This window comes from Oncorhynchus gorbuscha, unplaced genomic scaffold (assembly GCF_021184085.1).
Source record: "Oncorhynchus gorbuscha isolate QuinsamMale2020 ecotype Even-year unplaced genomic scaffold, OgorEven_v1.0 Un_scaffold_1231, whole genome shotgun sequence".
Lineage (NCBI taxonomy): Eukaryota > Metazoa > Chordata > Actinopteri > Salmoniformes > Salmonidae > Oncorhynchus > Oncorhynchus gorbuscha.
The window spans coordinates 143,648-155,949 of NW_025746068.1; the positions used below are offsets into that span (position 1 = coordinate 143,648).

General features: G+C 40.2%; 1 protein-coding gene and 1 long non-coding RNA gene across 2 annotated transcripts; both read left to right on the plus strand.

Annotated features, from left to right (window-relative positions):
• The first annotated feature begins 334 nt into the window (after window positions 1-334).
• LOC124021834 lies at window positions 335-2,507 on the plus strand. Its single transcript, XR_006836319.1, has 3 exons — window positions 335-825; window positions 1,756-1,839; window positions 2,076-2,507. It is a non-coding gene; the product is annotated as an uncharacterized LOC124021834 (long non-coding RNA).
• Window positions 2,508-5,532: 3,025 nt separating this feature from the next.
• Window positions 5,533-11,407, plus strand: LOC124021832 (B-cell receptor CD22-like). The gene is made up of 7 exons (XM_046336970.1): window positions 5,533-6,748; window positions 6,831-7,073; window positions 7,352-7,615; window positions 7,938-8,028; window positions 8,207-8,246; window positions 11,002-11,082; window positions 11,167-11,407. The coding sequence occupies exons 1-7, from the start codon at window positions 6,619-6,621 to the stop codon at window positions 11,245-11,247; spliced, it is 930 nt and encodes a 309-aa protein (XP_046192926.1). The 5' UTR covers window positions 5,533-6,618; the 3' UTR covers window positions 11,248-11,407.
• Window positions 11,408-12,302: the final 895 nt, after the last annotated feature.

A 12,302-nucleotide genomic window follows, 5' to 3' on the forward strand; every position in this document is an offset into this window, starting at 1 on the left:
GACAGATTAAGGAAGAAGAGAAGGAATGACAGAATAATAAATATGAAGATTGAGGAAGGGGAGGAGGGACTGTGTAGCTACCTGAAAAGGGAACAGGAAGCTTGGAGAGAATGGGGCTGTTGGGAGGGTGTCACCGCTTTTGTAGTCCTCTGACACACAGCACAGACAGCACACTGGACACACAGTAGGAGTAAGTGTCAATCAAAGTGAAGAGGAGTGATCCTCTGATTTCCTTCCCCCGCCCCCTCGGCCTGAGCTGTGAAACATGTTTGATTATTGATGTTAGATGATGGAGATGATGTCATCATTAGAATCTTGAGGGGTTATTGCCCAGGCCAACGCCTCTACAACAACCATGTTGTAGACACTAAAGGGGGTCTGTGCAGGGTCTTTGATGCAGCTGATGAGGAGTGTACATTAAATGGGTTAGTAGAATAGAATGAATAGAAATGACATCATGGAACTGACCAAATGGAACTTTGACCTGTTCCATGTAGAACTCAGAGGGACAAGGCAACACATTCTAAGATATTATAAACATTCCATATAGAATACTCAACATATTGTTAACATGGTGCTGTATTTAAATGAAAGTGGAAATGGGGGACATTTTGTCCATTATAGAAATGTAGGACCCATTTTAATACATTAACTTCCCTTATCTGATGTGCTGGTCTCGTCGTCATGCATGTTAATGACTTAAAGAGGAAGGAAAGGACAGTTCTGTCTCAGCATATGTATCAACCACAGAACTCACACTTACTAGCAGTTGCCACTCACTACCAGTCAGTTGACTCACTGTACAGGACCTCTCCCCTTCAGTCTGTAAGTACTCTTGACATTATCTGGAAAAATAGTTTTTGGTTATTTGTTTTTAGTCATAAGTCATATACTTGAAGGGTAATGTATCATTTTACTTGTTGTTACGTTTTGAGCTGTGTTTTGGTTGTTACATCAGGGTCAGTATTCATAAAGTGTCTCAGTGTAGGAGTGTTGATCTACATAGTGATGAGATGATTAACCAGGATAAAAAAGACATGCAGACAAACATTGTAATACTGCAGTGTGTGTGTGTGTGTGTGTGTGTGTGTGTGTGTGTGTGTGTGTGTGTGTGTGTGTGTGTGTGTGTGTGTGTGTGTGTGTGTGTGTGTGTGTGTGTGTGTGTGTGTGTGTGTGTGTGTGTGTGTGTGTGTGTGTGTGTGTGTGACTTCTGTTTAGCCTCACAGCTTGGGGATAGGAGTTATCATTGAACCTGGTGGTCATTCTTTAGGCTGCTGTACAGCTTGATGGACCGTAGAGGATTGAACATTTATCCTCCTATAATTGGGGTTCTGAGAATAAAACAGCTTCAGAACGATCAATGTATAAATATGTGTTTACAGTAATACAACGTATCAGGTGGAGTTATTCACCAGCTATACAGACCTGTTCAATACGCTGTTGGTGTTGTTTATAATGATGATGATGATGATGACTTTATTGTATCCATTAGATAAGTAGTTTATGCATCATACATCATGTCATCTTAAATAGACAGACAGGCAACACATCACACACATTACATACATAGTGGAATAGACTTACAGACAGACAGTATTCACATAGACAACCATATAGCACAATACAACACAATACAATATGAGCCTGGTTCATTTTCAGTAATGAGGCCCTGAACCCCATTTACAGTTTCTACTTCAATGTATCATGTGGAGTTATTCACCAGCTATAGAGAGAGTTGTTGTTTATGTTTCTAAGACTGCAGGGTTGGAGATGCAACAATGGTCTTGAGAACAGCAGGTGGTCGTCTTTCTCTGGTGGTCTTTCTCTGGTCTGTAGCAGGTACGGTCTCATTCTTATATTTTAGTTGCCCAGTTTGTCAAACTACAGATATTTCTAAAACATAACCATGTTTTATGTCTCCACTTCCCTTTAAACAGTTGTCTTTCTCACCTCACTGAGTGAATCTTATCTGTGGTTTCCATTCACACTCAACCAAAGAGTATCTATGTCTCAACTCAGCAACAATGGAACTTGAACTTAATGTAACGTCCTTGTGATGTCTAACTGTGTTTCAGTGGTACTGAGTCAGAATGGCTGGAGTGTTACTTACACCACTCAGAGTATCTGTACCTTGAAGGGGTCATCAGTGGAGATGTCCTGCTCTTACACATATCCCAGTTGGCATAAAGTCACAACAACCTTCTGGTTCATCAAAAAGTATGATGTGGAGAATTATGTAAATCTGAGAAAGGACCCAGACCACAAAGGTCGTGTGACGTACCGTAGTGATAAGATGAATGGAAACACCCTGACAATCACAGACCTGAGAGAAAGTGACTCAGCTACGTACAAGTTCAGATTCATAACAGATCAGACTGGAGGGAAATATACTGGTGATCCTGGAGTCACTCTGTCTGTTACAGGTACAGTGATATTATATATAGTGTTGATCTGTTTAATCACTCTGTCTGTTACAGGTACAGTGATATTATATATAGTGTTGATCTGTTTAATCACTCTGTCTGTTACAGGTACAGTGATATTATATATAGTGTTGATCTGTTTAATCACTCTGTCTGTTACAGGTACAGTGATATTATATATAGTGTTGATCTGTTTAATCACTCTGTCTGTTACAGGTACAGTGATATTATATATAGTGTTGATCTGTTTAATCACTCTGTCTGTTACAGGTACAGTGATATTATATATAGTGTTGATGTGTTTAATCACTCTGTCTGTTACAGGTACAGTGATATTATATATAGTGTTAATCTGTTTAATCACTCTGTCTGTTACAGGTACAGTGATATTATATATAGTGTTGATCTGTTTAATCACTCTGTCTGTTACAGGTACAGTGATATTATATATAGTGTTGATCTGTTTAATCACTCTGTCTGTTACAGGTACAGTGATATTATATATAGTGTTGATCTGTTTAATCACTCTGTCTGTTACAGGTACAGTGATATTATATATAGTGTTGATCTGTTTAATCACTCTGTCTGTTACAGGTACAGTGATATTATATATAGTGTTGATCTGTTTAATCACTCTGTCTGTTACAGGTACAGTGATATTATATATAGTGTTGATCTGTTTAATCACTCTGTCTGTTACAGGTACAGTGATATTATATATAGTGTTGATCTGTTTAATCACTCTGTCTGTTACAGGTACAGTGATATTATATATAGTGTTGATCTGTTTAATCACTCTGTCTGTTACAGGTACAGTGATATTATATATAGTGTTGATCTGTTTAATCACTCTGTCTGTTACAGGTACAGTGATATTATATATAGTGTTGATCTGTTTAATCACTCTGTCTGTTACAGGTACAGTGATATATATATGACCACTAGTGTTGATCTGTTTAATCACTCTGTCTGTTACAGGTACAGTGATATTATATATAGTGTTGATCTGTTTAATCACTCTGTCTGTTACAGGTACAGTGATATTATATATAGTGTTGATCTGTTTAATCACTCTGTCTGTTACAGGTACAGTGATATTATATATAGTGTTGATCTGTTTAATCACTCTGTCTGTTACAGGTACAGTGATATTATATTTATAGTGTTGATCTGTTTAATCACTCTGTCTGTTACAGGTACAGTGATATTATATATAGTGTTGATCTGTTTAATCACTTGTCTGTCTGTTACAGTTTCCCTCTGCTGGTCTTATTAGGTTATTTAGTCTTTGATCTGTTTAATCACTCTCTGTCTCTCTTACAGGTACAGTGATATTATATATAGTGTTTGATCTGTTTAATCACTCTGTCTGTTACAGGTACAGTGATATTATATATAGTGTTGATCTGTTTAATCACTGTCTGGTCTGTTACAGGTACTGCTGTGATATTATATATAGTGTTGATCTGTTTAATCCTCGGTCTGTCTGTTACAGGTACAGTGATATTATATATGGTTGTGTTGATCTGATAGAGCTACTATTCCATTTAGATTAAGTGAAACAGACATGAGACACAGCTCTGTCATTTGATTAATGGTGGTTGATGTTTACAGTGACATATTATATATAGTGTTGATCTGTTTAATCATTCCTTTGATTCTGTTACAGGAAACAGTGATATTATATATAGTGTTGATCTGTTTAATCACTCTGTCTGTTACAGGTAGCCTCGGGAAGGCAGTGATAGCAGATTACACCTGCTCACCACGCAGCATCTGATCTGTACACAAACACTCTGTCATACAAGGATCCGACAGGACAGGAAGGAAAACAAAGGAAGAAATAGGGATTATAGGGGAAGGATCGGGAACAGGTGTTGATCTGTTTAATCACTCTGTCTGTTACAGGTACAGTGATATTATATATAGTGTTGATCTGTTTAATCACTCTATTCATTTGTTACAGGTACAGTGATATTATATTTATTAAGTGTTGATCTGTTTAATCATTCCTTTGTCTGTTGATGTTTAGGTACAGTGATAGATTATTCCATTTAGATTAATGATGGTTGATGCTTAGTGAAACAGACATGAGATAGAGCTCTATTCCATTTAGATTAATGATGGTTGATGTTTAGTACAGACATGAGATAGAGCTACTATTCCATTTAGATTAATGATGGTTGATGTTTAGTGAAACAGACATGAGATAGAGCTACTATCCATTTAGATTAATGATGGTTGACATTGTGAAATAATAGAGCTACTATTCCATTTAGATTTTGAAGTGAGATAGAGCTACTATTCCATTTAGATTAATGGTGGTTGATGTTTTGAAACAGACATGAGATAGAGCTACTATGTCCATTTAGATTAATGGTGGTTGATGTTTAGTGAAACAGACATGAGATAGAGCTACTATTCCATTTAGATTAATGGTGGTTGATGTTTAGTCAAACAGACATGAGATAGAGCTACTATTCCATTTAGATTAATGGTGGTTGATGTTTAGTGAAACAGACATGAGATAGAGCTACTATTCCATTTAGATTAATGATGGTTGATGCTTAGTGAAACAGACATGAGATAGAGCTACTATTCCATTTAGATTAATGGTGGTTGATGTTTAGTCAAACAGACATGAGATAGAGCTACTATTCCATTTAGATTAATGGTGGTTGATGTTTAGTGAAACAGACATGAGATAGAGCTACTATTCCATTTAGATTAATGATGGTTGATGCTTAGTGAAACAGACATGAGATAGAGCTACTATTCCATTTAGATTAATGATGGTTGATGCTTAGTGAAACAGACATGAGATAGAGCACTATTCCATTTAGATTAATGGTGGTTGATGTTTAGTCTGACTGAGATAACCTATTCCATTTAGATTAATCTGATACAGGAACAGACATGAGATAGAGTACTATTCCATTTAGATTAATGATGGTCCCCTTCGTGAAACAGACAATCCATTCCATTTAGAAACTGATGTTTAGAAACAGACATGAGATAGAGCTACTATTCCATTTAGATTAAATGGTTGATGCTTAGTGAAACAGACATGAGATAGAGCTACTATTCCATTTAGATTAATGGTGGTTGATGTTTAGTCAAACAGACATGAGATAGAGCTACTATTCCATTTAGATTAATGGTGGTTGATGTTTAGTGAAACAGACATGAGATAGAGCTACTATTCCATTTAGATTAATGATGGTTGATGTTTAGTGAAACAGACATGAGATAGAGCTACTATTCCATTTAGATTAATGATGGTTGATGCTTAGTGAAACAGACATGAGATAGAGCTACTATTCCATTTAGATTAATGATGGTTGATGCTTAGTGAAACAGCCATGAGATAGAGCTACTATTCCATTTAGATTAATGATGGTTGATGTTTAGTGAAACAGACATGAGGTAGAGCTACTATTCCATTTAGATTAATGATGGTTGATGCTTAGTGAAACAGACATGAGATAGAGCTACTATTCCATTTAGATTAATGATGGTTGATGTTTAGTGAAACAGACATGAGATAGAGCTACTATTCCATTTAGATTAATGATGGTTGATGTTTAGTGAAACAGACATGAGATAGAGCTACTATTCCATTTAGATTAATGATGGTTGATGTTTAGTGAAACAGACATGAGATAGAGCTACTATTCCATTTAGATTAATGGTGGTTGATGTTTAGTGAAACAGACATGAGATAGAGCTACTATTCCATTTAGATTAATGATGGTTGATGCTTAGTGAAACAGACATGAGATAGAGCTACTATTCCATTTAGATTAATGATGGTTGATGTTTAGTGAAACAGACATGAGATAGAGCTACTATTCCATTTAGATTAATGATGGTTGATGTTTAGTGAAACAGACATGAGGTAGAGCTACAATTCCATTTAGATTAATGATGGTTGATTTTACAGTTCTAAATACTGACACCATTTGAAAAATGTACTTGTGTTTCAGCTGTTGAGGGTCACAGTTATTTCCACGTGACTTACACCCATCAGAGGATCTGTACCTTGAAGGGGACATCAGTGGACATATCCTGCTCTTATACTTATCCCAGTGGTCATACAGTCTCTGAAACAATCTGGTATACAAAAGGAAAACTTGATGAGGCGTCTCAAATCCTGAGCCCGGGGTATGGAGGTCGTGTGGAGTACCTTGGAAATATGCAGAGTGACTCCATCCTGAGAATCACAGACCTGAGAGAGGAGGATTCAGATGAGTATAAGTTTAGATTCAGAACAGATCAGACAACCTGGGAGCCCACCTTCCCTGGAACAACTCTGACTGTCACAGGTAACACTGCAGGTCACATCCTATCAATACTGCAAACGATTACTTTATGACGTACTCAGTGTTTTAATCCTCTTTCATTTAGGTCTGCAGGTGAAGGTGACTCCTGCCACTGTGACAGAGGGACAGAAGGTGACACTGACCTGTAGCACCACCTGTACTCTGAGTGACAACCCCACCTACATCTGGTACAAGAATGGACATGTAACCAACCAATCTACCAGTCTGTTCCTAAACCCAGTCAGCAGTGAGGATGCAGGCAGATACTCCTGTTCTGTAGAAGGACATGAGGATCTCCCCTCTGCTGAAGAGACTCTCACTGTCACATGTGAGGATGTGTGATACATCTCCAGTTGTATTCTTTTAGTAACATCTTCTCTCATCTATTCTATCTATTATTTCAATCTATGTCCAAGTTCGATGAATGTACTAATCTCATTACTGTAGTAACTACAAGTACTTCACAAACACTGTATTGTTACATTATTGTCTAAGTTATACATATTTATATTCATATTTAATTTATTTTAATCATAAATCCAAGTTCCATGATGCTCCTCATGTAAAGCTCTATGTATGAACAATGTGTTACATATTGTCCACCAGATGGACCAAAGGACACCTCAGTGTCAGTCAGTCCCTCTGGTGAAATAGTGGAGGGCAGTTCAGTGACTCTGACCTGCAGCAGTGATGCCAACCCACCTGTGGACAAATACACCTGGTACAAGAAGAACGTAACCTCACCAAAAGCATCAGGACAGAGTTACAGCATCACTAACATCATCTCTGAGGACAGAGGAGAATATTACTGTGAGGCCCAGAATGGAAGAGGATCTATGAACTCTACAGCTCTGATGATCATTGTAGCAGGTAAAGTTACATCTTCAATACTTCTATACAAAACTGCATGGTTCATTCTAATGTTAATACTTTTAATATGGCTTTTTATCATTAAACATTGAGTGCACAAAACATTAAGAACACCTGTTCTTTCCATGGCATAGACAGACTGACCAGGTGAAGCTTTGATCCCCCTTTGATGTCACTTGTTAGGAAGGTGTTCCTAATGTTTGGTATAGTGGCTGATTATAGTATAAATGTCCTTTGTTAGTGTATATTCATTGTCAGTTCATAGGAACACCATTACAGTCCTGTATTACCATGTACTCATGTCATCCATATTTTATTATAGGGAAACAAACATCAGTTCTGACTGCAGCTGTAGGAATCATAGTGGTTGTTCTGGTTCTCATCCTCTGTCTCTCTGGACTCATGTGGTTCAGGTGACAGAATTTTTTCAAATGTTTTATAAATTCCCCTTAGCACTCTGATGCAAATGCATAGCACTTGTTGTGAATGCATTAATATATTAATTCATTCATGTGCAAAACTGTATTAGTAACATATAAACTTCCACTAGTGGTCACTAGAGAGCAGAATTCACTCTGTCCCACTTTACAGGAGATCCACAGCAGGAAGTGATGCCACAACAGGGATACAGGTGACTATATCAAATCAAATCAAATCAAATCAAATTTTATTTGTCACATACACATGGTTAGCAGATGTTAATGCGAGTGTAGCGAAATGCTTGTGCTTCTAGTTCCGACAATGCAGTGATAACCAACAAGTAATCTAACTAACAATTCCAAAAAAAACTACTGTCTTATACACAGTGTAAGGGGATAAGGAACATGTACATAAGGATATATGAATGAGTGATGGTACAGAGCAGCATACAGTAGATGGTATTGAGTACAGTATATACATATGAGATGAGTGTGTAGACAAAGTAAACAAAGTGGCATAGTTAAAGTGGCTAGTGATACATGTGTTACATAAGGATGCAGTCGATGTTGTAGAGTACAGTATATACATATGCATATGAGATGAATAATGTAGGGTAAGTAACATTATATAAGGTAGCATTGTTTAAAGTGGCTAGTGATATATTTACATCATTTCCATCAATTCCCATTATTAAAATGGCTGGAGTTGGGTCAGTGTCAATGACAGTGTGTTGGCAGCAGCCACTCAATGTTAGTGGTGGCTATTTAACAGTCTGATGGCCTTGAGATAGAAGCTGTTTTTCAGTCTCTCGGTCCCAGCTTTGATGCACCTGTACTGACCTCGCCTTCTGGATGATAGCGGGGTGAACAGGCAGTGGTTCGGGTGGTTGATGTCCTTGATGATCTTTATGGCCTTCCTGTAACAACGGGTGGTGTAGGTGTCCTGGAGGGCAGGTAGTTTGCCCCCGGTGATGCGTTGTGCAGTCCTCACTACCCTCTGGAGAGCCTTACGGTTGAGGGCGGAGCAGTTGCCGTACCAGGCGGTGATACAGCCCGCCAGGATGCTCTCGATTGTGCATCTGTAGAAGTTTGTGAGTGCTTTTGGTGACAAGCCGAATTTTTCCAGCCTCCTGAGGTTGAATAGGCGCTGCTGCGCCTTCTTCACGACGCTGTCAGTGTGAGTGGACCAATTCAGTTTGTCTGTGATGTGTATGCCGAGGAACTTAAAACTAGCTACCCTCTCCACTACTGTTCCATCGATGTAGATAGGGGGGTGTTCCCTCTGCTGTTTCCTGAAGTCCACAATCATCTCCTTAGTTTTGTTGACGTTGAGTGTGAGGTTATTTTCCTGACACCACACTCCAAGGGCCCTCACCTCCTCCCTGTAGGCCGTCTCGTCGTTGTTGGTAATCAAGCCTACCACTGTTGTGTCGTCCGCAAACTTGATGATTGAGTTGGAGGCGTGCGTGGCCACGCAGTCGTGGGTGAACAGGGAGTACAGGAGAGGGCTCAGGACGCACCCTTGTGGGACCCCCGTGTTGAGGATCAGCGGGGAGGAGATGTTGTTGCCTACCCTCACCACCTGGGGGCGGCCCGTCAGGAAGTCCAGTACCCAGTTGCACAGGGCGGGGTCGAGACCCAGGGTCTCGAGCTTGATGACGAGCTTGGAGGGTACTATGGTGTTGAATGCCGAGCTGTAGTCGATGAACAGCATTCTCACATAGGTATTCCTCTTGTCCAGGTGGGTTAGGGCAGTGTGCAGTGTGGTTGAGATTGCATCGTCTGTGGACCTATTTGGGCGGTAAGCAAATTGGAGTGGGTCTAGGGTGTCAGGTAGGGTGGAGGTGATATGGTCCTTGACTAGTCTCTCAAAGCACTTCATGATGACGGAAGTGAGTGCTACGGGCGGTAGTCGTTTAGCTCAGTTACCTTAGCTTTCTTGGGAACAGGAACAATGGTGGCCCTCTTGAAGCATGTGGAACAGCAACTGGTATAGGGATTGAGTAAACACACCGGCCAGCTGGTCTGCGCATGCTCGGAGGGCGCGGCTGGGGATGCCGTCTGGGCCTGCAGCCTTGCGAGGGTTAACACGTTTAAATGTCTTACTCACCTCGGCTGCAGTGAAGGAGAGACTGCATGTTTCCGTTGCAGGCCGTGTCAGTGGCACTGTATTGTCCTCAAAGCGGGCAAAAAAGTTATTTAGTCTGCCTGGGAGCAAGACATCCTGGTCCGTGACTGGGCTGGATTTCATCTTGTAGTCCGTGATTGACTGTAGACCCTGCCACATGCCTCTTGTGTCTGAGCCATTGAATTGAGATTCCACTTTGTCTCTGTACTGACGCTTAGCTTGTTTGATAGCCTTACGGAGGAATAGCTGCACTGTTTGTATTCAGTCATGTTGCCAGACACCTTGCCCTGATTAAAAGCAGTGTGGTTCGCGCTTTCAGTTTCACACGAATGCTGCCATCAATCCACGGTTTCTGGTTTGGGAATGTTTTTATCGTTGCTATGGGAACGACATCTTCGAGGCTAACGTTCTAATGAACTCGCACACCGAATCAGCGTATTCGTCAATATTCCCATCTGGGAGGACGAAACATGTCCCAGTCCACGTGATGGAAGCAGTCTTGGAGTGTAGAGTCAGCTTGTTCTGACCAGCGTTGGACAGACCTCAGCGTGGGAGCCTCTTGTTTTAATTTCTGTCTGTAGGCAGGGATCAGCAAAATGGAGTCGTGGTCAGCTTTTCCGAAAGGGGGCGGGGCAGGGCCTTAAAGATGGTCGCGGAAGTTAGAGTAACAATGATCCAAGGTTTTACCACCCCTGGTTGCGCAATCGATATGCTGATAAAATTTAGGGAGTCTTGTTTTCAGATTACACCTCCACACCTGGTGACATTAATCTACTGTATCACAACAGTCTCTCTCATACTATTTTCACTGTTACCGTGACAACTCTCTCTCTCCACAGAGTGTCCATCCTGATCCTAACAGTGAGACGTACACAGCTCTGAACATGAAGACCAGGTCACCAGAGTATGACACCCTGGCAGTAAGTGTGTTTAGTGTGTGTGTGTGTGTCTACAAAAATGTTACGGAGTGGTGTGTAATGTGCTCATTCAGTGTCTTATTTCAGAATGTGAGGGACTCCCCCACTGTCACAATCCCTCAGATATATGCTGATCCCTCCGATTATGAGAACTACTACCCGTCCTGAAGAGAACCACCACAGAACCTGGACTAAAGAGAAACACCACAGAACCTTGAGTGAAGAGAACCACCACAGAACCTGGACTGAAGAGAACCACAACAGAACCTGGACTGAAGAGAACCACCACAGAACCTGGACTGAAGAGAACCACAACAGAACCTGGACTGAAGAGAACCACCACAGAACCTGGACTGAAGAGCAACAGCATGAAACCAAAGCTAGGCCTCACAATGTTATTCTCTTACTATCATTATGCTTTCTTATCTATTAGGTTTTCCAGACAATGACCTTTAACCTTTGAGTGAATGCTGGAATTTAGATGGTTATCCTAATGATAAATACAGTATGTATATAGATGATAAATACAGTTTGCATATAGATGATAAATGGGATAGATTATGCTTCTGCTATTTTTCTATAAGATTTTGTCATTTCCAGATTTGATTACATTTCATGTAGAAATATGTTGAACTATTCATTAGCTCTGCTCCTTCAGGTGTTTAGTAAGCCCACCACATGCTAGGTAATGCTAGTATCAACATGCCATCCAACACAGCAGAAACTATAATAAGACCACCACATGCTAGGTAATGCTAGTATCAACATGCCATCCAACACAGCTGAAACTATAGTAAGACCACCACATGCTAGGTAATGCTAGTATCAACATGCCATCCAACACAGCAGAAACTATAATAAGACCACCACATGCTAGGTAATGCTAGTATCAACATGCCATCCAACACAGCAGAAACTATAGTAAGACCACCACATGCTAGGTAATGCTAGTATCAACATGCCATCCAACACAGCTGAAACTATAGTAAGACCACCACATGCTAGGTAATGCTAGTATCAACATGCCATCCAACACAGCAGAAACTATAGTAAGACCACCACATTCTAGGTAATGCTAGTATCAACATCCCATCCAACACAGCTGAAACTATAGTAAGACCACCACATGCTAGGTAATGCTAGTATCAACATGCCATCTAACACAGCTGAAACTATAGTAAGACCACCACATGCTAGGTAATGCTAGTATCAACATGCCATCC

Coding starts and splice junctions, on each gene's coding strand:
- LOC124021832 (XM_046336970.1), top strand. CDS start 6,619: ATGCAGAGTGACTCCATCCTGAGAATCACAGACCTGAGAGAGGAGGAT. Junction 7,074..7,351: donor AGAGACTCTCACTGTCACAT/GTGAGGATGTGT, acceptor ATTGTCCACCAG/ATGGACCAAAGGACACCTCA. Junction 8,029..8,206: donor TCTGGACTCATGTGGTTCAG/GTGACAGAATTT, acceptor CCCACTTTACAG/GAGATCCACAGCAGGAAGTG.